This window comes from Neospora caninum, chromosome VIIb (assembly GCF_000208865.1).
Source record: "Neospora caninum Liverpool complete genome, chromosome VIIb".
Classification (NCBI taxonomy): Eukaryota; Apicomplexa; class Conoidasida; order Eucoccidiorida; family Sarcocystidae; genus Neospora; species Neospora caninum.
The window spans coordinates 1,092,043-1,119,474 of record NC_018394.1 but is presented as its reverse complement, the minus strand read 5'-3'; the positions used below and the strand labels follow the sequence as shown (position 1 = coordinate 1,119,474).

Sequence of the window (27,432 nt, the reverse complement as noted above, 5' to 3'; positions counted from 1 at the left end):
CACTCCTGTCCAGAACGCGGAACCCCCACTGAGGAGGCAGACTGGTTTTGCTCTAGCACTCTTTCGAAACTGCGTGGAGAACAGTCCCCGTACGAAGTGTGGCGCGTGTGTCACAACAGAGGAAACGGCGGAAGCGGCTGGTAGGCATGCAGTCGAATGAGGCTGTCTTAGAGATTCGGAGGGTGCGAGAATCGATATCGTGCCTTCCACGTCCAAATTCGGACGTCGTCCCAGAGATGGGTTTCCTGTGTCCATGGGCTACATTTGCTTCTGCTCGGCTGTCGTCGCTCAAGTTCAGGCTTCGTCGGCTTCCGCCGAGAGGCATGCGGTGAATTCTTCGGTGTGGACTGTAGGCACCGTCTGCTCAGCGCTTGCGCCCTCGTGGAACGGAATCCGTCTCCAGGCGATATGCTCAAAAGAGAGTCTATTCCTGCCGCTCCCCCCTGGAAGGTTCCCTGTCTACGGGTTTCTGGGCTACACCACTGCGGCAACCGGGGTTCTGCACAGGCCGTGACACAGAAGCGGTCCGCGCACATGTGCCTCGCTGGAGCGATTTTTCCTCCTTCTCTGTCGAGGAATGAAAACTGTGTTTTCTCGGGCGACGGCGAGGCCTCACACAGCCGCTGAGCAGCTGTGAGAGGTTCGGGAGACGAGCGCATGTCCGTCCTCTCGGAGTGTGGAGTCACGCGAGCAAAAGACCCCGCAGAAGTCGCCACCCCCCCACCGCTCCTGCGCGGGCTTTTTTCCCCAAGCAGGGATTTTTATGGCCGCGCTCGTTGCATGCGAGAAATTCTCTTTGCCGTCCTTCGTCTGGGACTCTCCTCTCAGCCGTACGTTCACTGATTCTCTGGGGTAGAAGCTTCTTCAGTACGCTCTCTCTCTCTCTGCGCGTGACGCGAACCAGGAAGGTGCAAAGAGAATCCACGGCGCGTGTCTGACAGTGGTGAAACTCACCGTTTGTGTCCGCGTGTTGCTCCTCGGCTCCCCCTGTAAAAAAAGAACGGATGCGTATGATGCCTTCGTTAAATCCCGTGCCAAAACGGGGAGGGAACGGAACAGGCAGCGCTGGAGTCGCTGCCTCTCGAGATTTCTCCACAGCGTCTGCATCGCAGTCGCCGTTTCTCGTGCTCTCCGGCACTCTTGGCCAGCCCGTCCCCCCTGGCCCACGCTTTCGAGGCAAGGCCGCCCGACGTGCCTGTGGAGGGCCGGTTTTGCTTTTGAAAACAAGTGACCGCGTTCCGCTCCATCGTTGTCTAAGACCTACCCCAGGCTGCGTTGCATGCGCAACGTCTCAACGGTTCCACGGTGTATCTGCGTTGCTGTAACCGTCCTCTGTATGCCGGCTCCTCGCGTGGCCTTGCTTCCACGTTCCGCGTCTTGGCGGGGGAGGGTGCGTTGCAGTGAAATGAGGTTTTTCCACTAGAGCAGAGAACGAAAGCAGTGACAGGGGCTCGCCGGCGCGCGGTCCGCTCTCTTGTCAACCCGTGTGGTCTGCCCTCTTTGATTCGTCATTTCCCACCCTGGTTCGTCACTTCTCACCCCGCTGGCTTCGAATCTTTGGTGCACACTCCAAACCGGTGGCCGTAGGGGAAACGAAGGCAAATCCAACAAACGCCTGCAGGCCAACAGGATTAAAGCGCCGCTGCGGTCTGCTTCGCCTTCTGGAATCTCCATGTAGGCCGATCGACGTGACGTGCATCCGTATGGCGACTTGCGTCGTCCGTGGCTGATTTTTTTCTCACGTCCTTTCCAAAGTGTCCGGAGACGCGTTCACTTCCACCGCGCCTGATCCGCTTCTCTGCCCGTTGCCCAAGAGACGGTTCGTCGCAGTCAGGCGCCGAGCGCTTATGTGTACGCCGTCTCCATCTCTCAGTGTGCATGCCTTCTCGCACGTGCACTTGCGTACTTTTCAATCCGGGGGGATCTCAGAAGTCACTTCCCCCGATTCAACTCCTGCGTGCGGCTTTTGGATAGAGAGTCCACCACTTGCGAGAGAATGGACGCCGAGTTTCCCTCGCCATCTGCCTCGGATCCTGCATCCTTCGACTGTCCTTCCCTCCGAAAACGCCCGCCGTCCTGCGCTACGTGTGCGATCCCGTCGGCTCCACTTGCGACTTGCTCCGCCTTTCCTTCCGGCGCCGCTGCGCCGCCGGGAACGAGCTGTGTGTACACTGCGGCTGGCGAGTGGCATCGTCCTCAGCAGGCCGAAGGCGGTTCACACCGGAGCGAGGACTTTCCAAGCAGGATGTCTGCTGCCCCGGCTGCTCCTCCCTCACAGTGTCCCCCCGCCTTCCCTCCAGCTGCGTCTGCGCCCTGTCACTTTTCCGCCTCGCCGTCGGACACGTGCTACCTGCCTTCCTTTCACCCAGCCACGTGCACGTGCCGCCTCGAGCTAGGCACCGGCTCTCTGTGTCCCGTGCCGTGCTGCTTGGATTCGCCCTCGCGCGTCTCGCTCCTCGAGTTCCTCCTTTCTCAACGGCCGGGGCTGCGGCCGCCCGAAGAGTCGCCGTCCGCCGCGTCTTTCCTCTCCCTTGCCGCGCACGCGTGTCCCTTCAACTGCCTCGCCCCGCCGCTGCCGGGCGCCGGCGGTTCGAGCGCCTGTGGCGAGGTTCGCTCTTGGCGTGCGCGCCGAAAGCTCGCACGGCGGAAAGTCGAGGAGCGCACAGCCTCGGCGAATCGCCTGGCGGGCGCGTCTGCTCCGTGCGTCTCGGGGCTTCCAGGCTACGCGGGCAAAGATGGCACGAGCGAGGCGGATTTCGCCGGTTGCCTCGTCCATCCGGCCGCCTCCCCTTCACCTGCTCTCCCGCAGGCGTTCGCCGAGCGCGCAGAGACCGGGCCGTGCGCAGCCTCTGCCCCGTCGCTGATCGAAGGCAAACTGTTCCGTGAACAGTCCGCGGGATCTCTGCCGAACTCCTGCTCGGCCGCGTCAGTCCAGAGTCTCGGCCTCGAGCTGCCTTCGGCAGACGCCGAGGCAAGCGCGGGTCAGGACTCCGTCCACGCGTCGTCTCTCGGACCGAAAAAAGACGCCCTCGGCCAGTCTTCCCTCGACTCTGTCTCCGTTTTGGGCCCAGCCGGGGGCGGGAGTCGCGAGTCGCTTGCCGTCTCCTCCACGAGTGCCGGTCAGCGACGAGCGCCCGTCGACGTCGCGGGACTTCCCGTGAGGCTGTTTGAAGGGCTGTTTTTCGGAAGAATCCTCCACCGAGGCTTCAGCAACACCGTATGCTTTTGCAGCTGGACACGCCCAATCAATGTGCACCAAGTGCCGCCGTCGGTCTCGTACATCAACCACTACCACCTGCTTCTTCCCGCGGAGCCGGCTCCGCAGGACGGCGCGCCTGCAGAGGGCCAACTGGACACAGAGAAACGTGCCCCGTTTTCTCCGTTCGCTCCCACGCAGGGCAGTCTAGACAGCCGATATCGGCACGAAGAGCGGAGGCGGGTGGACGGCGCGCTCGGCGGCGAAGAGTCGCGCCGGGAGGCGGCGAAGCGCTTGGTGGTGAAAGTGATCCACAAAGAACGCCTCACGAGTTCCGTGGAACTGCTGCGAGCGAGGCACGAAGTGCTTCTTCTGCAGGAACTGGACCACCCGAATGTGTTACCACTTCTCCTCGCCGGCGAAGACGACCGAGAAATGTTCATGTTCTTCGACTTCGCCACGTGCGGAGACCTCTACAGCATCACCAAGATGAAAACGTTCGAGGAGGCTGTGGTGCGGCAGGTTTGCGCGCAGCTCCTCCACGCTCTCCAGTACATACACCACAAGGGCGTCATCCACTGCGACATCAAACCCCACAACCTCCTCGTCTTCCGCCCGGTCTCGGCCCCAGCGCGTGAGCCGAGCGGCAACTCCTCTGCTGGCAAAGACGCGTCTCCCTGCTCTGTTCTCGCCGCCGAGGAAGGCGGAAGAGGGGAGGCGCCGTTCGCAGGCTCGCACTCCTCTCTGGGAGAAAGCAAATCTCTTCCAGCCGAACTCGCGCAAACAAAGAGGCGAGACGTCTCCGGTGGAGAGCGCGAGGTCGAGATGCAGGACAAGGAACCTGTCTCTTCGCTCTCGGCCCCCGCCCTCATTTCGCGAACGAACGGATGCGCCCCAGTGGCTGCCGAACTCGACGAGGTCGTCATCAAAGTTTGCGATTTCGGTCTCGCGCAGCACTACCAACGTAAGCCTTTCCTTCCCGTCTCTGTTTCTTCGCAGACTCGCAAACGTCTTCTTCCAGTTGGGCCAGTGCTCTCCTCCAGCTGGGGCCTGTGGTGTCTCTTCTCTGCTTCTCCTTTTTGGGGCCTTTTTCTTCCGTGCCGTTTCCGTTTAAAGGCTCTTGCTTGCGGAGGACCAGCGACCTGACCTTCGCCAAGAGCGTAGACGCGGCAGCCGCTTCTCGCGAGTTCTCTTGTTTTGCTTTTCCCCTCTCGCGTTTGGCGATCCCTGCTTCCCTCATCGGTGTTGCACAGCAGCCGTTCTCTCCATCTTTGTTTCGTGTGCCCTCTTCCGGGTTCCGTTCCCCTCCGCCTGTGTTCATCTCTTTTTTTCTTCCAGTCTGTATCAGTATTTTTTTGGGGGGGGGGGGGGTCTGTGGTGTCTCGGACGATCCTTCACATTTCGCTCTTTGCGCATCCTCTCGCCTCTCTCAGGCGGGCAGATGATCAAGTGCGACGAACTTCGAGGCAGTCACGGCTACCTGGCGCCGGAACTTCTTCGGGTAGGCGAACTGAATACGACGGAGAAGAAAAACATTTGTCGCTCGCCCAGATGCAGGGACAGAAAACCCATGTGGCACGCGCAGGCAATGCAGCACTCGTCGCTTTCTCTTACCCCAAAAACCCTTTTTTTTCCGGAAAAACCATACGTTTTGCTGTTCTTAGGTGCATGCTCGTGTATAAGCCGAACTCTTACTGCCTCGATAGACGCGAATCGGATACGTCTGGAGAGTCATGAAGAGGCAGACAAATGTACAGATGAAACTACATGCATGCCGAACATATACATATATATATATATATATATATATTTGTATAATAGTTTGAGGTGTATTGTTAGAGAGCGGGTTCCACTGCAAGGGCTGTCTGTCTCTTGTAAATTGTGGAAGGCCATCGGTGACCATGGCAGATCGCTCTCGAGTTTTACCGAAAAGGAGTGAGCATTCGCCACTGTTGGGCCGTCGTCTGTGAAGGAGATTTTCCTTGGTGTCCTCTTTTTCAGCGCGAGCCCTACGACGAGCGCATTGACCTCTGGGCAGTGGGCATCATCGTTTTCACCATGATCGGCGGCTACGAACCATTCTATCCTCCGAGCGAATGCATAAGCGTGAGTCGCTCGCCGCAGCCGTCTCTCCTGGCAAATTCCTTTCATCTGCACGCACTGTGCAGGGCGTGGGTGCAAGGTTTGACTGCCGCCGTACCTTAGCGACGTGTGTGTGTGTGTGTGTGTGTGCATGCGGTGCGCTGCATGCACCTGGATATATATATATATATGTTTATATGTGTATATAAATATATATATATGCGCCCGTGAGGGTACATGAGTATAGGAGGCTCGCGCGCTCAACTCAAATCCACGGTTTTGTAAAGACGCTTCCAAAATCCTGGGAATATATATATATATATATATATTTGCACAGTTGGAGAGCTTGTTTGTGTTTTATGAGGGAAGTTCTCAGCTGCATGTGTTTGTGCGCATTGTAGGGGAGTCGGCGCGGTGTGTGGAAGCTTCTAGGCAGTTCGTATTTACTGCAGCGTTGTTTCCCAGAGGAAGCAGTCCCGTCTCTTTCCCTTTTAGGCTGGTCGGCGTGTGCCTTTTTCGCGTGTCTCAGGCGGATCTCGAGTTCGACGACCGGTACTGGGGCTGTGTGAGTGCTGAGGCGAAAGACTTCATCTCGCGACTCTTGATGAAGGACCCGCGGAGGCGCATGAATGCAGACGAAGCGCTGGCCCATCCCTGGTAAGGGCCTTAAAAGCCTTGCGCGGATCCCAACGGAGGTAGCTTTGCTCTCCAGAATCGCGGTTTCTTTGACACTCTTCTGCCTAGCAGTGTCTCCTGTGGCAACGTCCGTTTGCATGCGGCCGCCAAAAAACACAGCGGCGGTTTCTCTTGCCGTAAATCAGGCGAAGAGCCGCGTGCGTTGCAGCTGACGAGGAACGTTTGCCCTCCGCTGAAAAGGTCAATAAAACGAGCAAAATGCAACCGGCAGACACAGTCCGAGAATTCGAGCTGCCCATGTTCTCTGCCCTGGCAGAATCGCCAGTCGTGGTCCAGCTTCCCGGCGGCGCGCTTCTGGTCTTGAGCGGAAAAGTCTTTAGCTCTTTGTGGGGTGTGTCTCCTTTTTCTCTTGGAGGCTCCTTCCTCTCTCTCACTGAGAGGGACAGGGGGCGCGGTTTGTTTCCAAAAGCGTTTCCAAGTGCTCGATCTCCTCCCGTCTTGGATGCATTCGGGGAAGAATGTTAGCCGAGGGCCTCGGGCCGCAGAGCGACGCGGACAAAGAGTGGCGCAAGCTCCCCGAGAAACGGGGTGCGTGCTTTTTCGGCGTTCCGGTGCATTTTTTCCTTCGACTGTTTTCTGGATCCTGCATGTGGTGCTGTGCATCTTTGGTGCGCTGTGCAGGTTCGCAAACGGGCGCTCGTGACCTCGACACCACGGCTCGCCTCCAGGCCAGATCCGTCTTGGGACTTTCTTTCCTCGTGTGCGTCTGTGTCCGCTTCGTGTCTTGTCCCTTCGTGGCCCCGGTCCCTGGGCTTTGTGAAGAACCGATAGCAGGAACGTTTCACATGGAGTCGGAGGATGCAGAACAGCCAGTGAAGACTGGGCAACGCAGCTCGGCCTCTCTCCAGCGCGCGGCGCGAAGCGAAGAGTGTCGGGCGTCTTCAGGCGGGGGTTCTGCCTCTGCGGGCTGCACTCGGCGTCGCCGTTGTGGCAACCACGAGCTCGCCGTTTGAAAGGGCCCCGTTGCAGGTTTTCGATCTTTTTCCGTGCTTATCGCCCTCGAGGCGGTCAATGTAGAGACACTGCAGCCATGCCTCTCTCACGCCCACGCGTCCAGTCGTCAGTGGGCCGCGCGGTCCGGGGCTGCGCAATTTGTGGTTTTTTGCAAGTTTTCCCGTGCATTTCAAGACCGCACGGTCCCCCTCGCTTCGTGCCTCGGCTTCCGAGAGTGCGGAGCTGCCAGGCCGCTCTCCGCAGGCGATTTGAGCAAGACAACGGCAGGGAGGGCCGAGGCAACACACGCGCTAGACGCGACCTTGGAGGAGGAGCAAAGCAGCGAGCGCCGCCGTCCGACTTGGTTTTTGGACAAAGACCAAAGACAAACCGGAGTGTACGTGCTGCTCGTTTCTCCGGGGGCGCTTCGGAGGGAAGGCTCCGACAATAGGACCGGGGAACGGCGCCCTCGTGGACAGTTTTTGAAGGAAATGTAACGGAAAGCGCCGACGGTTCCGGCCCACAGGCACGCCAGACCGATCTCGGAAAAGGTGTTGGGATGCAGTCTGTGGCAGGGGAAGACGGCGAAACGTGTCAACATTTGTGGCGGAATGTGATTTGACTCTTGTCGAGCTTAACGCTTTTGGGTGAACGCACGCGCGACTCTCTCTCCTTGGGGCGTCTTCCAAGGAAACGAGCGCGGTGGGGCTTCTCGTAGGTCGTGTGTCGTTTGTCGCTTGTCTCTAAAGCCTCTTTTCAGAGAGGCCTGTTAGACTGCCAAGCAGAAGTTTCACGCCCTTTTTTTGAAAATGTGAGTCTGCACGGTCGTTTTGTGGTGAGAGTGTCTGTGAATGCTTCCAGATGTCTCGTCTTTCCATTTCCATGTTCTGCAGTTTTATTGCGGGAATGGACAGCTTGCTTGCAAGAGACAGGTGACGTTTTTCACCGTCCCTCTCGCCAGCAAATAGCAGGTGTTTTGTTTTTAGTCTCTTGGTCCTCTCTGCGTAACGAAAAGACGCTGTCTTGGTCGTTTTCTTCCCGCATTTGCCCTTGCTGTCTCTCCCCTCCCCGACGGTGCAAGCTGTGCATTACGGTGCAAGAGAAAAAACAGGAAAACAGGGGTGAGCGAGAGGGAGAGCTGAGCGGAGGTAAGGGGACAAATTCCTGGAGTCCCGTGTTTTTCAGAGATATCAGCACAGACAGCGACGACGAGAGAGCGAGGACTGCACTCTATCCACTGAAGTGTCTCGATCTTTGTTGCGCGAACGCTTTTTCGTGGCGAACCTAACGAGCAAAAGAAACCTCCCGCGACAGAGACCGCCTTTTTTTTCGCCGCTTGGCGTGTGCGCCAGAAATCGGCCGAATGCTTTCATGCCGACGACACTCCTCACATTCACATTTAACTTCCTTGCTCTGAGCGAATTAACAGTCCCGGCGGCACTCAAGTAGAACCGTCGGCGCAGGGAGACGACTGCGCCGGCGTCCTTTCTGTTCCAGAAACGAAAAAGCGTCTACGTTGTCAGTGGCGCTTTTTGCTCGAATTGTCGGTAGACGTGCCTCCTGCTTTTCTCAGTGTTTCTGGCATTTCAAAAGGCTCTTGAGCGTCGCCTTGTGATGAGGCGCCCGCTGAAGGGGTGGCCTTGGCTCTGCCGCAGGCCGCAGCGTTTAAGTTTTCGGCTGCACACGCTGCGGTACACCGACGAATTTCTGTGATTTCTCTAAACACTTCAGATGAGATCTGGCCTCTGCAGTAAAAACAACTGAGGAACTGTGCGTTCCCGGGTCTTCAAAGGCAGGGGCCTCCCTCCTTATTACTGCACGATGCGTTCCAGAAATTCCGTTCTTAGAGATTTCCCTTCTGTGGGCCGCGAGAGGGACCCTTTTCCTCCTGCGAGCAGAAAATCCCGTCCGCCCTCCACGACATCGTACTATGAGCTTTGTATCTTACTGCAGGCAGTGTTACATTTGTTGATTCTGTGCCACCGAGCCTCGGTGACCGGGCTGCGTACGGTGGCCTGTCTTCGTCACACCCATTCCGGAAAAGAGACGGCTCTAAAGACGGACTTTCCCTTGCACACCAGCATCCGACGAATTCGACCGGTCAATCTGTGAGTCTAGCGACGGGTTGCCTCTTTGTCGTAGGTTCCCTAGTTTGTACACATCGCAAGGCGGCTGTCAGTGATTCTACAGCACGGGGGCTTCATATGTATGCTCCCCTCGGAACGAGCAGGCCTCCCACAACGCCGCTCTGTTTCTCTTCTTTGTGAGCATCTTTCCCCTGCTTGGTTGTGTCGCCTCTTCACTGGCGAGATTGCTCGATCCAGACCTCAACACACTGCCTCTTCCCGCGTCCCTGCCTCACGCCGAGCAGCGACACAACGCCGACAGAAGCGGCTTTCGTCCCTGCCTACTACCCTCGAAGAAGCTGTTCGCAGCAGCGATTTAGTGAGACGGCCGCTAAGAGAGGTCGTGGCATCGGAGGTGACGTTCCTTCTAGGCAGGAGTGCGGACTCGGTAGTAGAAATCGAAAGCTAAGAACTTCTCAAACTCTGACCATTGCAACGCACACAACGGGACTGAGTTGAGTGCTACACTGGTTTCTGTGCAGATCAGGTGTACATGCGGGGTGAGGTGTGAGAGGCGTCTCTCTGCTTTCTCTCTCCGTCGACGTTCGTCTCCTGGGCAGTGGAAACGACGAAAACTTGAGAACAGCGGAAGCTGGTGCTCTCCTTGTACCTCTCCTGAGCCGTGTACAGCGAAGAGTCTGTGTCTTTACAGAGGCACGCGCTGAGACGTCCACCAACGGCGACTCTGCTGGTGCTGAAAGTTGCTGCTAACCCGAAAGGGAAAAGAAATGCGATCTCTCCTGTCCCTCTTTGCCCTGTTTCTAGCCGCGAGGACCCCCCCGGTGACGGTAACACGCCCCGTCTTCCACCTGAGAGGTTCGTGGCGGTGGTTTTGTTCCATCAGTATCCAAAAATCCTCTCTGTTCTCACAAGAAGAGCGCTTTTTCAGGTAAGAGTGCGGGATCAGACGGACAAAACGGAGAAAGGTGGGCCGCGCAGGAAAGGAAAGGACTCCCAGCGTTTCGAACCAGGGGAGATCTGGTAGCGTCACCGCGGTCACCCTTTTCACGGGAGCAAGGGGGGGGGGGGGGGGGAGAAAGGCAAGAACGGGACATCTTCCATTGGCGAGGCGGGTGCTTTTGTCTTCTTTGCCTCGGTCTTTTCTTTTTTGGAGAGCCCGAAACAGATAGAGATTGTGTTTTCTTTTTTTTTGGTGGACAGATGGCGGGGGCAATACGATGGCAAGGTCGCTTCAGTCTTCATCCTCTCTTCCACTCTTCTGCGCACAATAGTTGTGTGCAGGGGAACCCTCCATGTGCCGGCTGCTCTCTCGGCCCGGCTGCCCTCTAGCAGTCGTTGCGCACACACGTCGTCTCTCTATCCTTTTTCGCGTCTTTCACGCCACTTGAATGCGTTGTCCTTCGCTCTCGCGTCCTTTTTGCCTCTTTTTGAGTGTTGGCCGTCCGTGCGGTTCTCCGCAGCGCCGTTCCCGTGCCACAAGATACGTTCCGGCCCGAAGCGCGTCCTTGCTCTTCTTGTCCGCGACACCCGCCGAATCGCCAGCTTTTCGCTCCGTGCTCCAATTTTTCTCTTCATCAATCTCTGCTCTGGCGTTCCCTTTCCGATCTCTGCAACGCGCTGCCGTCCGGATGAGCGCAGGGGGCGTCTCTCCCAGATGCCAGTCAAGACACACCGCACACCAAGCGCCGCGATATGGGCGTTACCGCGTACCCGCTAGAAAAGCGGCTGCCTAAGCCTTTCCCTTCTTCTCACTGCGCGCTGCTTCCTTGACGCTCCCGCACGCAAACGCGCCGTTCCAGGCGCGGCAAAACTTTCGGAAGCCTCGCCGGCGACAGGCAGCCGAACTGCGGCGCGGACTGCGCGTACGTGTGCGGAGGCCGCAACCATTTTCGCGATTCTGGGCCGGAGGTGACACTCTTTTCAACAAATAAAGGAACAGGGAAGGCACAAAGGAATGCCGAGTGGGTTAGGAACGTAAAGTGGACAACGGTATTCGCCGCGGTCGGACTCACGGCTTCTCTGGAGGTGTATGTACACCGCACCGTCGCTCCTTCGGTGTGTTTCCGCTCGCGCTGTAGCTGCTCCGTACGAGCCGCACACGAGTCTTGTGTGCACCGTGGATTCTCCAGAAGAGAGAATAATGATCGCAGAGTCAGATGTTGCACGCCCTTCTCAGTCCTGGGGCTGTGAGAAGGCCGCAGTTTCGTCTGAGAAACAGCGAGAAAAGCAGACCCACCGCGAGAGCTGCAGAAAGGCCGGTGCTTTGGCCCGCAGTTCCGACACCGACCACTTTTCTCGACCGTCTTCCTCGTGTGACTCGCCGTCGTCCTTTTCACCGTCGGTAGCGGACGAGATGGCCTTCGAGAGGAGGCGAGAGCGGCCTCGGCGACCCAGCGGATTCGAGCCGCGGGGGACTGACAGAGACGGACCAGGCTGCAGAGGCCCGGAAGAGAACGCGGAACGCGACGCCAGGCAGCCGATTGCTTCCCAGCCGACAGAAAATCCGGAAGAATCTGCTCACGCCTCACACTGGGTCTTCCCAGTGCGCCCAGACTGGAGCTATCACTTCCCAGAGGACGTCCCGGAACTTCTACAGGTGGTGTGCAGCCGCATCAACAGTCGGCGGGCGGCCTCGGAGGAAGGCCTTCCGTTACCTGCGGCGGCTCGCGGTAGAGAGGAGCGAAGCAGCGGCGCGTCGGCGCCGAGCCAGGATACGCTTCCGGGAGACTGTCTGCTGGCCGTCGTCCAACGAATGGTCGCAGAGTGGGCCCAGAGGCGCTTGCGGAAGACTCAGTGCGAAGCGGACAAGAAAGGCAACTTCAATCCGCCCCCTCCGAGGTCAAGTGGCCCATTTCCGGAGGGGAAAAACGAGGCGAAGCGGAAGGACGAGGAAGACGCAGAGGAACGCGCTTCGCTCTGTGCTCTGCTCGCTGCCTGCCGCGCGTGTCCTCTCTCCTGGACGTCTGAGCAGGGCGAGCCGAGCTTCGGAGCCGCGGCGGCTGGGGTGTGTATACACCGGAGACGTCCCACGCCGCCTGAGAAGCGGGGCCCGTGGCTCTTCGATGCACTCCTCAAAGAAGTCATGACGCAGTCCGACAGTGGCGACAACGGAAAGACGTTGGCGCACCCCGAGAGCTCCAAAAAGAGAGGCACTCTCAACTTCTCTTACAGCCGTCCTGCGTCCACTTCAGCCTTGCAGGATGTGGACGTACACCCGGATACCGCCGTCTCCATCGTGGGAAGGGACGCGGACTCGGCACAAGGTTTTTCTTCGGAGGTCCCCTTCTCGCCACCTACTTCGCAGATTGGGACGAGATCTGTGGAGACTCCGAAGCAGCTCTGCTGGCCAGCCCCACCAGGTTCCCTCGCGACAGATGCGTCTGCTCCTTCTTTTCCGGCTCCTCACAACCCGGTCCGCTCTGCGCAAACCGCAGTCCCGAGTGTCCACGACCCGTGGAACGCGTGTCCCCTGTCCCGCGTTCCTTCTCCGAATGGCGCTGTCTGTACACCTCAGGGCGGCGCGGCGGCGAGCCCAGGTCTCCCAGGCGTCTCGCCTGTCGCTCACAGTGGGAAACCTCAAAAACTGCCAGCGCCTCGACACGCCAAGACTGCGACCTCGCAACGGAGACACTTGCCTGTCCCTGCCAGCTCGGCGCATCCTCCGGGACTCTCCAGAGGCAGTGGCAGAGAGAAAGCAATCGAGAGTGTAGTGGCTGCAGACGGAGGGAGGAACGAAGCAGTTGGAAAAGAAGGAAAGATGGACGGCGCCCCGACTTCGCGCCTCGCCGGAGGCCTCGGGCACCAAGGGGGAGTGGGGACCGCCTCGCGAGAGACAAGAGGAGCAACCGCGAGCGGAGACAACGTCTCCGGGGCAGGGGGGACCACGGGTGGGAGTCCGTTTTGGCCGGAAGAAGCGACGAAGCAGGCGGTGCGCTGCGCCCTTGGCGGCACTGTCCACGAGGTAAGGCCTTCGGCTTTTCAACTGTCCGAACACGACGCAGCAACGCAGGGAATCACCCTCCTCGCTCACCGAGATACCTTGGCGCGAATTCTTTCGAACCATGCCGGGAGCGAAACGGGCGGACTCCGAGATGTCTGTTCACGCCTGAGTCCAGCTGCTGGGTTGGGTGCGCTTGTTTAACAGCGTTGGCGAGCCGTGGAGTCTGGGAGCGGAGCCTCGCTTCCCTCCCGTGTGTCTTGCACCGTGTCAACACCCCTCGAGTTTCAACTCCACGGCCTGCCTCTTCGCTTTCCGCAATCGCGTTCTCGAACGCACTTGCTTTTTCTCTGCTTTTCTGTCGCGTGCTTCAGTTTGTGCGGCTGCCGGATGGCTTTTCGGTCTTCTTCGCGAACGGGAACTACGGCGCGGGCCGTTTCAACGGCTTTGTGCACCTCTCGCTTCCCTCCGCTTCGCCTTCATGTCCTTTCGTTCCAGGGGGGTACTTGCTGCTGGAGCACGCACGCACGTGGCAAATGCCTGCGCCGCTGCCGCTGTTTTTTCTGCGGGCCACGCCACGGAACTGTCGAGAACTCGCGGAGGCTCTCGCGAGTCCGTTCTGGGCGCCGAGACACCCTGTGCGTCACCTGGTGTTTCGCCACCGGGCACACATGACGCGCTTCGTGCAGGACATGCGCCAGAGGAAAAAGAAGAGCCCGAACGGGCCCCAGGACGGGATGGCCGAGCCTGGCGGCGGCGCCTCGGGGCGCGGCGGGGGCCCGAGGCTCGTCAAGAAAGGCCTGGGAGCGGAGGATCTCGGCGCCACCACTTCGGCGAACGGAGGACTCGAGAACGCGCTCTGCGGGGGTCGAGAGGAAGGCGCCAAGAGAGGGACTGGCGTGAGAAAGAAAAACGACTGCTTCGCCAAGGAGAAGAAGGAAGGACGGGACAAGGTGGAGAGTAAGGCGACAGGTTTCCCGGGGTGTCCCGGGGAGGAGGGTCACGTTCGGAGCGAGAGACGAGAACGCGAAGAGAGCTCGCAACCTGCGGCACGCGGAAGCTTCGGTGCCCTCGGACGCGACCAGGGAGGCGCGGAAGAGCGCGACGGCGAGAAGTTCGCGCCGCAGCTGCAGAAACGGTTTGCCGGCGGCGCCGGGCGACGAAGAGAAGGCGCCAACGGACGAAAGGGAGAAGCGTGCGGGAAGCGACTGGACGTCGAGAAGGGCGAAGACAGAGAGCGCAGTCTCAAACGAGAGACTGGGAAGAACCAGAAAGAGGCTGAGCCGTTTGGCGACGCAGGCCGAGAAGACGCATTCACGCGTGAGACTGGATGGTTTTGCGCCGACGCGAAGGAACATGCGCGTCTCGCCTCGACACGCAAAGGGACCGAGGGCGGAGCGCTGTCCTTCCACCCTGCCTTTGTCGCAGGGCCTGGGCCGAACTTTTCGCCGAACTCGAGCACGTGCCCGTCCTCTTCGCTGTCGCCGAGCGAAGCGACGTTGCTGGGCCGCGCCGAGTTCTTGACTCCAAAAAGAGGAGTCTTTCCTCCGTTCCCGCGCAGTGCCTTCGGCCACCGAGAGGCGAATGAGGAGCCCGGAGGACGCTACAACCCCTGCGCCGGTGCGCACGACCTGCGAAGTAGTTTTGGGAAGGCGGGCGAGTCGCTGCTGCCGCCGTTCCTCGACGAGAAGGGCGCTCTGCCACTGTACAGAGGGCGGGGAAGTTTTGGCATGAAAGACCAAGGCGCATTTTATGGAGGCGAGTCCTTTGAAGATCCTGTCGCCGCTTTCGCGTTCTCGCACGACAAGCCTGGCCTTGATCTGCCGGGCCAGGGGGCGGATCCGGTTTCTGCAGGCTTTCCCTACCCCACTCAGCCGGCCCAGTTCTTCGCTGACAGCCCCTTTGCCGCGGCGCCCGCGACACTCGCCTCCTCCGCCTCTGTCTCCGCGTTCGCTTCTCCCTCGGCGGCCTTCGCAGTCGGCTCGCCGCACGCAGAAGGGCCGTGTGTGGGGCTCCTGAGCGCGGCGCCTCCGGGCGGGTCCCGCGCAGAGCCTGGAAGCGCGGCCCCTGCGCGCCTGGAGAAGCAACCCTGTGGAGAGCGCGACGGGCCCTTTCCGTCATCGGAGACTTCGACGAGCAGCAGCACACCAGACGCGGTTGCCTACCACGGCCTCGACATTTTCCCTTCGGATCTCCAGTCGCGTCTCGCTTTGCATGCACGACGCCCGGGCTTCCCGGCCTTCCGCGCCAACGGGAGTCTCTGCCACTCTGAGGCGGCCGAGCCGGAGGCGGTCCGCGGCTCGGTGAGTCGCGACGGAGTCTTTTCGTTCTTCTCGAGCGAGTGCGGCAGCGGCCCGGGCGGTGTCGGGGGCCCGGTCTTGCTGCGAGGAAAGGGTGCGCAGGGGCGCGGCAGAGAAAGTCAGGAGGAGCGGGAGGGCGACACGCGTCTTCACGACGAGGTCACTTCCCACTTGTCTCTTCACGGCTTGGAGGCCGCGCAAGCGAGCCTGCCGGCCCAGACGGTCACCCTTCTGGACGAGGCTCAGCGCCATCAGAAACTCGCGTCGATCTTCGAGCCGCTGGGCCACCTGCTGGGTGCGCACGAGAGCGCGGGTCAGCGAGGCGAGAGCGACTTGCTCTTCGCGCACCTCTTTCCGGATTTTCCGGAAAAGCCCGACGTCTTGCACGAGACCCCTCAGAAAGTCTCCGGCCGGCCGGCGCTGAACTTCAAGACGTTTGCCCCACCGCGGCCGTTCTCAGACAGGGGCTTTCCGTAGCGCCGGGTCTTCTTGGTCCCAAAACAAATAGGGAACAGACACAACAGCGGTCACGTGTGTGTGCTGCTCGACTGTTTATATACACACGGTAGCCACGTGCCACACGCTCGTGTTTGTAGATCTGAATATATTTGTGTACAAAAGTGGAGGAAAACTGGCGCGTTTGTTGCCGCGGTCGACTCCCCGGACTTGCCCCACCGCGAAGCCCACGCTGTCGACTGCGTACTTCTTCACATCTGCGCAGAGGACGCAGCCACATACACACCTGGTCGGGTGGAGGCGAACTCTGCATATTTGACGACTTTACCTGTGCGACAAATTTTTATTCGGGTGGGGCCGCACACTGGCGGTCTCGTGAGCGCAGCTGAGAAAGGGGGCTGAAGAAAGGGCGGGAGCTCGAAAGAGGTAAACCCAAAGCGCGAGGGTGGGAGCCGAGGTCGCACCCATCCACTCTTCATGTTCAATGAAGGAAAAGGCATCATTTTCACCTTGTCCAGGCGGCTCCGAGAAGGCGTCAGGTCGCTTACCACGACCGTCTGTAACGAATGCATTTTCCGGGAGTCCTCGTTGCAAACGAAGGAGCGATGTGCGTCGAAGCTCTAGCTATATTATGCATTTTCAGCTGAGGATACCTTGTAAAAGGCTGCACTGGTGAATCCCGCGGTATCCATCGCTAGTCTATATGTAGATGGCGGACGTAGTTCGCCCGTCATTTTCGGACATCCAGTGAGTCGCGGATACGAACAGCCCCGGGAGCGCGACCGCGCGTGGTGTGCGAAATACAAAGGTTCTGTTCAGAGTTTTAGAACAGTGGGTGGACTTGAACGCGAACATTTTTTTTCGGGTGGCGTCTCTCTGCAGAGAACATGTGAGACGTTGGACCGTGCCGATCGGTGAGAGTGTACGTACTGCTCGTCGCTGGGTGTGTTTGGCAGAGTTTTTCGCGCGTGGAGAAAAAGGGGCGTTGATGGCACTGTCTTCGATTGTGCAGTGTGCCGAGACTCGGTGTCTCTCGCCTCCCCTTTTCTTGTTCGAGCGAGGAAACCTGGTACCTTGCACACAAGTATTGCCACCAATGCAGGCAAGGGTGGCTGCTGGCCGCAATGCGTTTGGAAATCCGTGTCCCTCCCGTGTCTCTCGTATCTTTTGAAGGGAAATGATTTTTCATGGGGGGCGGCGCTCACAGGACGCCACTGCTCCATCGGCGTTCGGAAGCTGCCGGAAACGTTGACCAGGAAGCACGCGAAGGCGCTTGTCCGTCCCGCGCGTGGTCCTGCAGTGATGCGGCTCTCTGTACGGTCCAGAAGCAAGACCGGCAGCGACACGGGAGTTACAAAAAGTGAGACTCTTGCGCGTGGTAAAAGAGCGAAGCAGGCCGTCCGATGTGTCATCTGTCGTGGCGGGTCTGCATGCGTGCAAGACTCGAGAGAGGGTTGAGATATCTCTGGAACCCCGGAGACGCCGACTGCGGGAGCATAGGACTCTGTTTTTGTGGACACAAATTTGAAGGAGGAAATGAAGGGAATCAGAACCAGGAAGCAGCTGAAACAGGAAGACGGCGAAAGGAAGGGCTGTTGGTGGCACCTCCCCCCAGGATGGTACAAAGGAAAGTTGTCCACATCCGCCAAAATCTATTCGTGCATATCCAAATGTTTCTATACAATTTTAAAGGTTTTCAACATCACTCTGTGTTCTGTGCACGTACGCAGTGTTCCTTTTTCGGCTGTACCCTGGAATGTGTAAATATACATACAACTATATCGTGAAAGTTGTAGGGACGTATCGTGAAGTTGTGCTCTATCTGGCGAAGCGAGCGGTGGAGTAACAGACAATGTTTTTTTAAGTTGCGGAGACGGCGGGGAGAAGGCAGTTATGGTTGTTTTATATTCATCGAATTCCGCAGATGGGTTGCATGGAGTGCGTTGGACGGGTGTCAGGGAAAGACCCGTCGAGGGGAAGCACGATATACCACATTCTGTTCAATAGAGAGACCAGCGCGGCAAGTGTCCCGTGGAGAGGTTGACGTGCTTTTTTCGGGGTATGAGGGGGCAGTCTTTTTTTCGTAAATCAGTAGGGTTCAGACAGTCGGGAAATACTCGCCTAACTTTGTTCATAATGCGAAGGAAAGCTTGTTTGTTCGAAAGAGTGAGAAAGGAGCGTTTCCACTGGGGAGGTTTCCTTGCCCCACGCCCTATGATATCCAGCATGCTTTCCGTGCCGAAACGGCGCGTGCTCCCATGCTGGAGAAAAAGGGGCGATGTAGAAAGTTTAAGATTTTCGGAACGTTTGTCATTGGCATCCTTCCCTCGAACAGCAAGGCTTCTCTCCTCGCTTTCCTCCCGATCTGTGGGAAAGAACTGATTCCGCGTCTCCAGAGAGGGCCCACGTGTAGAGAGGCACCCAGAGACACCGCACACTCAGGGTTTCCGTACGCACGTTGCTGCCGTGATTCCAGAGTTGTTCCATTTGTCAAGATTTACCTAGTTCGCAAATGAAACAGAGAACCTGGAGGCAGAGCCTCAACCTAGATGCACAGATCGACACAGCTAATCCTCCTTAGGCAGCTATCCGTCACTCTAAACGATTCACGAAGTTAGGGCTTCCCGTTTAGGTGTGCGAAGACTAGCGTTTGCTGACAGTGGTGTACGGGCTTTCACTGCAACACCGGAAAAAGGAGAAACGGAGAAGAGCAGAAGACACCTTGGAGAAAGTGACGACTTCTATTCACCGTGCTGAAACACAGGGTCAGCGCCTCTGCAATCACTCCGGGAGGCTCTCTCTTGTGAGGAGCGACGCAGTCCAAGATCTGTCACTGGAATTCAGTGACAAACCAGATCCCTTTTTTTGTGCGTGCGCACGCAGCAGAGGCGCTCTTCCTCCAGAGAATGAACAACCCCGCGGGTACGGCAATCGATATGGAGAAACAAACATTTCGTTTGCGCAGCCTCCATTCCTCTGCCAGCAGACGCTGCGAAGCGTTGCTTCAGTCCCTTCACACTCTGCCTTCGGGGACAGGGCTAGCCCTGCCCCGGTCGGCCAGGTGCCGGCCACTATCTTCTTCTCTTGCTTTTTGGATAGTCGGAGAAACTGTTTTGAGTGATTTCGGAAAAGATGAATCTTTCGGGGTTTTGCCAAAGCACGCACCTCCACGAGAGCCTCCGCCGTAGACGGGCTGACAGTTTCACGAATGTCGATCGCGCGCAACACACATTTTCTCTCCGTCTCTGTGAACGGGAGAGAGAGTATCCATCAAACATGCATATCTTTGCATTTCGACATATATACATAGGTCCGTGGATACAACGCGTATGAATAGATTTGGACTTTCCGCCACTACCAGCTCGATCGATACATGTAGACAACCGTCTCGCGGACAGAGCCAATCGGAGTTACATACTAGATTATTTCCGCTCCGTAGCATCTCTGAACAAAACGGTTCTTTTTCCTTCGACTTGAAGAATTCGATTTCTCGATTTCGGGGAAACTGAGAACGGGCAGCTTGGTTAGGAAACGTTGCCGGTAACGTTGCGGCTCGACACCTGTCTTCCAACATTTCTAACTTTCCGTCGTCAAGCAAAAAGCCACCTTTTCGGAGGCATCCTACGCATAGTGCCAGTCCTTCGTGTCCCGTCGTCTCCAGTCGCAACGTGAATCGCACCACACATACCATGTAGCCATATCTATACGGCTGCATGCGGAGTTCGGCACTTTGTCCATAGGCTGTGACTCCGGAAGCGCCAGGTCTCTTCCAGGCGGGGGCATGCCTGTTTCCAGGATGGGCGAACCCACCTGCCGACTCCAGCTGTTCCCTAACGCCAAGGGGAAAAAATCTGGGGGGGTATTCTCGCCCCCCTGCTCTGGCTTTATCCTCCCCAGCGCCTTCAGAGCTTTTCCGCATCCTGTTCTCTACAACAAATAACCATTCAGGTCAGTGTAGTGGAGCATCCCGTTTGCCTCTGCAATGCGTTTGTCGACCTTCGCGAAGAAATTCGACACAGCCTCTCTCCATTCTCCTCCCCACAAGGGCGCCTCGCTCTTTGCACTTTGCGTCTTCTTGTCTTCAACTTTTTCCTCTCCGGCTTCTTGGCCTCGTGCCGCTTCACGAAAGGCCCCTACGCCCCACGTGCTCCAGTCCCACGCTCCCCCACCCAGAGCGGCGGCTTCCGCCGCTGCAGCTCGCCCGAGAGCCTCCATAAAAGACATCATCTTTGGCGAACCTGCGGCGCCGGTGGCATGGCTAACTGGGCTTGCAGTCCCCGCCTGTGCCCCCCCAGCTGTGCGCCCGTCTCCGGCGGGCTTGCTGGGCTCCACGGTGGCTGCCGTCTCCCGAGGGGGAGACACCGTCTCCCCGGCACCCGTCACTCTCTCGACTTCAGCGAGCGCGACCGGAGGAAGCGGAGAGGCGGATGGACTGCATGCAGATGTCGAATGGACTCCAGGGCCCAAAGTGCGCTGAGAGGACAGGGACGAAGATGCAGCTCGGCACCGCTCCCATTCTCCTCTGCCTGGAGAGGCGGGGCTGCCGTCGCCGGCATGTGTCTTCGAGAGAGTCTCGGAAAGGCCCGAACCTTCCCGGTCGAGGGGCGAAGTGGACAGGCTGAGGGAGAGAGAGGGAGAGCAGAGCTCTGGGTGGGTCTCGGAGCACCGGGGGGCGTGGCCGGCTGAAGTCGAGAGGACGTGCTGGTGCAACTGAGCCGCAGAGTGGGCGTTCGCTGAAAAAAAGGAGTGAACACAAACATTCACCGGAAATGCAAAGCCGTACACACAGGTGAGGTTGCCAGAGAACTAGGGCCAAACAGGCGGCGCGCACGCGGAATCTCGACACGCGCGTGTAGCGACAGAGAAAAAGTGGAAAGAACTTCGACTCTGACCTTTCCGGTGGCAACGGACTGCCGAAAAAGGCAGTGCATGAGTACCCGGTGTTCGTGAAGGGTTTTTATCCTACAGAGATCGCGTCCCTCAACAGGAGTGTTTTTCGGTCGGGGGGATTCACGTGACAGAACAGGCAGATACCTCATCGCACATACCGAGACTCCACTGCTGCCTCTCGGAACAGTCGGGCTTCCACACACCCCGTTCCTCGCCCTCCCCAAAGGCTGGAAGCCTTTTCTCTCTACTAAGTCGATTGGAGCTCCAAAACTGGGGTTAAACAAAAACAAAGGATTTCATCTGCATTTGAGCGGGCGTCCCTCCCCCCCCCCCCCCCCAGTTCCGAGTGTCCCCCTCCCGCTGTGAAGCCGATTCTCAGTTTGGATGAGCAAAAAATCGCACGAGTTTTTTTGCGACCTACCGGAGAGAGGAAGAGTGGCTGCGACTGCAGCGGCGAGAAAGAATGGCCACCAGGCGCCTTCGGAGAGTGAGGCATGCATTCTGGCGCGGCGCAAGACGTGGTCTCGAGAACGCACTGTTTCCCGTTCAAACGAAATGCCGGCTCGGGTTCGAACGAAAACGACGTAGTGTCAGGAAGTCGCTATGGGAAGGCGACAAACACCAGCTCAGAAAAGATCGGAACGAAAGGGTCAGTACGGCAGGTGTGTGTCTTAACGGCAGACACGGGTTCAGACGAGTCAAAAACTTCGATGCATTGCTTGAAGACAAAAGACAGGAAGCGATAACACCCAGAACCACCGCTCGTATTGGTGAAAACGAGAAGCACCAAACAGTTTAGGAGGTGACGTTATTTCCAGACACCACGCACAGCCGACAGAGACACACAGAACTGGTCGTTTCGAGAGACGGAAGAGAGAGCGGCGCTACGGAAGGGAGACGGCTGAGTTGCGAAACGGGAAGGTATTGCTGCTTCATAAGCTCCAGCTCAGCGAGTCAAAGACCAATCAAAGGATATTTTCTCAAATGCACACAGAAAGACGAACCCAGATTTTGTCAATTTTCCCGCACAGATGCAGGAACCGAAAAAAAAATAGCAAGGTGCGGGAAAATTGACAAAATCTGGGTTCGTCTTTCTGTGTGCATTTGAGAAAATATGGTTCTTCTCGCATTGGCCGATCCCCTTGGTAACTCAAACCTGGGAAACGTGCAAGCTATGGCGTTTGACACCGAAAACCCCAAACGAGGTGAGTGACCAGCATGTGTAAATGGGCAGCGGAGGAGGGTGATGAGCTAAGGGGAAATAAAGCGAAACCGAAAAAGGAAGGAGACGAGTGGAAAATGCTAGAAGCACAGACCTCATGAGCATAGACGCGCGCGCCGTTGAGTTGCAGCCTCGCCGCTGCACTCTGCAGTCAGTCTGTGCAAGGGCGGCGGACAAAACGCCCGGATTCACGAAATGCACTGGGTGCTAGAACGCCTTTGTTGAGTGCACTCTTCTCCGTCTCTTTAAGAACATCCAGAGAGAGTCTAAAGGGGAGGGAAACGAGATGAGTTTGTCAGCGGCATATATTCGCACACAGAGCAACACTGCCGCTGTCATGGCAGCGATGAGGGTACCCTGTTCCCCTCCCAAACGGAAGTATAGAGAACGGCGAAGGATTCATGTCCTGCGGCCTACAATACCACATATTTTCGTGTGCATTGTGGCAAACGGAAAAAACGTCGTTCACAAAGAACGGATTCTCCAAAAGAGTGGTCCCAACCGGGATCGAACCGGCGACCTTCCGGTTATTAGCCGGATGCTCTAACCAACTGAGCTATAGGACCTGGTTTCGATCGGCGCGCAGGCATCGCCCTCGGTCCGGAAAATAAGATTGTGTTGCGTGTTTCTCTCACAAGCATTCTATTTGCTTCTTCTGCGTAACTGACAGGGTTTCTTCCTAAATGAAGACATGGGCGGCCTCCGCGCCCATCTAAAATGGGCAAAGTCCAGCGCACGTGTCAAAATCGGCGCTGGAGTGTGCCCGCGGCTTATGCCCTGTGTTTTGCCATCGCACCAATGATTGCGGTTTCATTTACAAATAATCAAACGCCCGCACGTTATGTCCTTGACTAAGCCTGATATTGAGTAATTCTTCTTGGCGAGTCATGACAGCGGGGTGGGTGGTACAAACAGACGGCTCCACGGGTGACCGCGGTTTCACTGACAGATTGAAATTATGCCAGTGTGATCTCCCAACTTCTCTTCTTCGCCCTGTTACTGTTTAAAATCCGGTGCCGTTCTTGAAAGAGACAGATGCACTTCACAAAGAACACAAACCCCTCCACAGCTCACGCGCCAGCGGTGCATCTCTCGACGTGTGGTAGCCCTACCGATAATGACACGAACGAACGAACCTCTCAAGGCACGTCGCACCTCACACACGTGCTGCTACAGAGGAAGAAACAGAAGATAACGTTGAATCACCCAGCGCTGGTTGCTAGATTCCGTAAGGTGTCTGATTCCTACCCCGCAGCTTTTTTCCGGCGACACACTCAAATGGTGAGACATAACACATATACATATATGCATATATATTGGGTATATCGGTTTCAGTAGAACTATTGATCTCGGAAACTAATGCAATCAGTGCGTCCCCAAATATTCCCCCCGGATTATGACATGCATCGAACCGCCGTCCGCAGTACGAAGTAACAGCTGGGGGTTCGGGACGGCCACGACAGATGCGCCACCCATCTGTCTCGAGAATCCTTCCAGAAATCGCTTCCTAACGTACGGATAAGTGCCCCACGATAGAAGCCGCGAAAGACGAGCTCGACACACAGAAGATTCACTAGCACGTCCTACTGCGGAACACAGGCCGGGTCGATCCCAAGACCAGCGCGGTAAATGACTACCACAATTCAACAGCGTTGTGCCAACCTCAACAGGACACTCCACCTGAAATCTAGAACCTCAGTAATAGAGAAACGTGTCATGGGAAAGGTATATGGGTATGACAGAACGGCAGTTACATCATACGTTTCGAGGTACGCAAGAAGTTCCGGAATCATCCGACAGTTGCCTCTGTGTGACGTGCGAACCTACTTGGGGCACGCCGAACACAAACTGCCATCTCATATAGACAGTGCTCAGCAAAAGCAAAAGTATCGCTAGCTGCAAGATGTGTCCAGTAGCTCATTTTGGGTTTAAGAACACTCCACACATAAAGTCAACCGCCTCCTGGAGCTTTTTGGTGACGGCATTTCCTTGTAACCTCTGTTTGAGGTTCGCAAAAGAAACTCACAGCGGGCCGATTAGGACGAACAAATTTCTCCGTAGTAGAGGTAAATAGCCGAGGGCAGATGTGGATGACCGTAGCGACACGAAACCGTTATTTTCTCTTTCGTACTGTCCTACAGAGGTGGCAATGTTGTTTCGCGGTCCGTCTTCGCGAGACCAAAAAGAATGCCAGAACTGTATTGTCGGGAACGAGAATGAGTAGCCTGTAAGAAACCACCTCATGCATGCGCGCCTCCCCGTTTATATGCTTCGCCGTAAACGTTTTTCGTCTTCCCTGTTGTTTTTCCGTTTCCTGTCGCCCAAACGACCCGTGTTTCTTCCATCAGGAACGTCGCACTCACGGGGACGCTCCGCGATGCGTCTGAGTCTGGTGTTCAGCATCGTTTTTCTGTTTGCTGTTTCCGCGTTATCTGTGTTCGCAGACTTGCGTTGTGTCTGTGCACCCCTTTTTTCTTGTTACACTCTCGACTGTCACCGGAAGGTGTCAAATAATGTGCGTAGTGTAACTCGATGTACAGGGCTTCTGCCCCAGCTACGTCTTCCCTCCACAGTGCCTGAAAACGATCTGTCTTTCTGCCTGCTTGCTTTGCCTTCTCAAAATCATCGGTTTTGGGATTTCCCGACGACACGTGGTAGGGATTCATGCGGGGTGGAGCAGCACTTCAGTCGACATGAGACAGAAACGGGACATTGTACGGGGTCAACGTTAAGTTATTCATGAGCCGCTATTGTTGCCTTCGTGATATTTCAGGGGACCATCCAAAACCTAGAGACCATCCTTAGATTGACTGGGCAGGAAATGAAATGGCTATCAAACAGCCAAGCTGACGGGACGAAATGCTGCTTGTAGACAGCCAACTTTTCTTTCGCCGGTTTGTAGACAGTTAAACTTGAGTCTGTGGGTATGTATCTTGGCACCTTGCTTGTGCGAGACATGTTCAATGTATCGTACCTGCTCTTTCAGGATACCCTCAAAAGCTTCCGGCAGATGTATTATTTTGGCGGCTCCGATCACTCCTTGTCTACCGGGGTGTGTGTTCTACTCTATCCCCTCACACAAACACAGATTGTAACCTCCGGGAGTATACTACCTGTGGCAGAGAACATCTTCAGTACATGGTGGATGTTGTAAGGCAAAACGATTCTGACTCCTTTCTGAAACGTTTCCCATTGTTGTTCCCTTCCAGGAGAACGGTAGCTAGACGTTTCTTTCTCTGTTAGGATGCTTTCTCAAGCCTGTGTCCGGTCTGTTTTCTCTGGCAAGCGAATGAAGAAAAATGGGTGATTTCCACGAAGGCAGCGGTGGCGGAGGAAGTGGAAACATCCAAGCTGTCCTTCTTGGCATCCTCGGCGCTGCTCTCTACGCCGGAAGATGGTGGCTGAACAGTTGGATTGCGGAGGCCCGAAGGACGAAGGAACGCATGGAGCCTATGTGGCTACATGACAAGGAAGTCAGCGAAACGAAGAAATCCTTTCGACTGTGTAGCGACCTTCCGTCCAAACCAAAACACTCCACTGTTCCCCGTAACATGCGCACTGGAGGAAAATCACGCGTACCGCCGAGATACAATCATCGCTACGTTAGCAACAAGTCCTTTCTTGCCCTTCAAAAGGGAAAACACTTCTCAAACCCTAGTCCAATCGACAACAGTCACTGCAAGAGTTCCCGGCCAATTGTCTGGGTCTACAGGCTTACTGTATATAAATTTATAGATGCGTCTATATTGGAGGACCGATGCAGAGACACTGCGAGGCGAACACACTCCGCACGCATGTTTACACACATGTGGATTACGCGCGAGCGCGGGTTTTCCTTTACGAATCTCTCCTCTTGAGTCGCCATCTTTTCCTTTGTTCAGTCTGTTTTTCATCCGACCGTCCCCGATCTCCAAGAGTCTGCGCCTCTCGTGGCCAGAGTTCAAAGAGTTCCCTACAGTCGGTCTTTCCATCCTGCACCAGTCGTTTGCCAACTGCGTTCACCGAAGCTGTATCTGCTTCTTTGTCGGTTTCTTCTCTCCGTTCTTGTGCAGCTGAGCATGCCAGACGTCCAAGAGCACTCGGAGGCTCGCTCCCGGAGTGAACTGGTCAAGAGCATTGACTACACCCTTCTAATTCACCTCGTAGGCGCGTCAACTTTCGTGCCTTCAACTGCCACTTCGGTGCCTGCGAGCGGCCTAAACAGCGGCCGGTGTGTCTATGCGGGCGAAATTCTCGTGGAATTTCATTTGAAGCCTGCGGGCATCTCCCGTGCTCTGACCAACGGCGTCTCCCTCAATTTCTCGGGGGGAGTCATCCAGGGGCTCTGGGTGAACGGCAAGCACGTGGGCGGTGACGGTGCACCGCTGCATGCAACTGGTCAGGAGAAAGGACAGAACCCACATAGAAGGAGAGCATAGACATATGGAGAAGAGTGGGGAATGCTCCGTTCGTGCTCCCGATTTCCCGCGATACAGTGTATCGTCGTCCTCTTAACGGAAAGACAGATACACTCCAGAGCCCTTTAGCAAACTCTTTCTTTTTCCTCACGCATATACATATATTTGTCTACAAACAGGTTTGTTAGGCCACATGCAATGAAAGCATAATTGCTTATATATATATATATATATATATATATATATATTCGACGCGCGGAAGCAACTGTGCATCCACATATGTGTGCATATAGACATCAATAGGTAAACGTATTTACGCAGATGCAGATATTCGTATGTAGGAGTGTAAGTCGGGATGTGCATAAAAAGGGCGGACATGCGAGATGGCTTTTATCTTTTTTTGTTTCCAGGATTTTTCTCCTTCTCGGGCCCCGAACGGATTCAATGGCGCCGGCATCGTCTCCACATCCCAGGAGCTTGGCTGCTTGCAAAGGAGACGAATAAAGTGTTTGTCTCCTTCGTCAACTGCTTCGACCAGGCAGGTGCGAATCAACACCTTGAAAAACACATAAACTTGCATATACACGTGGACGACCTGTGCTTGCATATGTGTACACCTATTGATACCGGCTGGTAGGCATATATATATATATATATATATATATATATATATATATGTATGTATCCCTGCGGCTTGATCGGCGAAACAAACAAGGTGAATAGATGCAGTGAGGGCGGGAGAATTCAAAAATGCGAAGGTGCACGAGAGTGAACAGCGATAGATACGGAAACCAAGGGAGCAGTCTACAGCAAACTCTCCACGGGCCTCTATGGGCCCTGAAACCATTCAAGGTTGCATGCAATGCCCCATGTCGAAACGGGAGTCATCCAGAAAAGACAAAGTTTTTCGCCCAGGTAGATGTCCACGCACGTGGTGCATATATATATATATATATATATATATATATATATATATATATTTATATTTCACATATGTACACGGAAGTATCTGTGCTTGTAAGTGCAGATATGCACGTATGTGTGCAGCTATATGAACATATATCCACGCGTGCATTGGCGAACACTGGTGTACATTTGTGTTGTTGCTTGAGTGGAATTTCTGCATCCTGTTACTCGTGCACGGACATGCGTAAATGGCTTTGTTTCTTTTCTTCGTCTCGGCAAAGGCGTGGGCATGCAGAGGACAACGGATCCGGAGGACAACGAGGAGTACCT

The 27,432-nt window shown here is 56.3% G+C and overlaps 3 protein-coding genes and 1 non-coding gene across 4 annotated transcripts; 2 read left to right on the top strand and 2 right to left on the bottom strand.

The window, feature by feature from the left end:
- Positions 1-1,996: 1,996 nt before the first annotated feature.
- Positions 1,997-6,617, top strand: NCLIV_025300 (putative CAM kinase; the record flags this gene model as incomplete). Its single annotated transcript, XM_003882725.1, has 5 exons — positions 1,997-4,160; positions 4,630-4,697; positions 5,198-5,302; positions 5,808-5,935; positions 6,596-6,617. The coding sequence occupies 5 exons, from the start codon at positions 1,997-1,999 to the stop codon at positions 6,615-6,617; spliced, it is 2,487 nt and encodes an 828-aa protein (XP_003882774.1).
- A 4,517-nt stretch (positions 6,618-11,134) lies between these two features.
- NCLIV_025290 (conserved hypothetical protein) lies at positions 11,135-15,708 on the top strand (the record flags this gene model as incomplete). The annotated part of the gene is made up of 2 exons (XM_003882724.1): positions 11,135-12,955; positions 13,306-15,708. 2 exons carry the CDS (start codon positions 11,135-11,137, stop codon positions 15,706-15,708), a joined length of 4,224 nt encoding a protein of 1,407 aa, XP_003882773.1.
- A 3,906-nt stretch (positions 15,709-19,614) lies between these two features.
- NCLIV_025280 (conserved hypothetical protein) lies at positions 19,615-21,077 on the bottom strand (the record flags this gene model as incomplete). The annotated part of the gene is made up of 2 exons (XM_003882723.1): positions 19,615-20,420; positions 20,999-21,077. The coding sequence occupies 2 exons, from the start codon at positions 21,075-21,077 to the stop codon at positions 19,615-19,617; spliced, it is 885 nt and encodes a 294-aa protein (XP_003882772.1).
- A 1,214-nt stretch (positions 21,078-22,291) lies between these two features.
- NCLIV_t090001 lies at positions 22,292-22,365 on the bottom strand. Its single transcript has one exon. It is a non-coding gene; the product is annotated as a tRNA-Ile (tRNA).
- Positions 22,366-27,432: the final 5,067 nt, after the last annotated feature.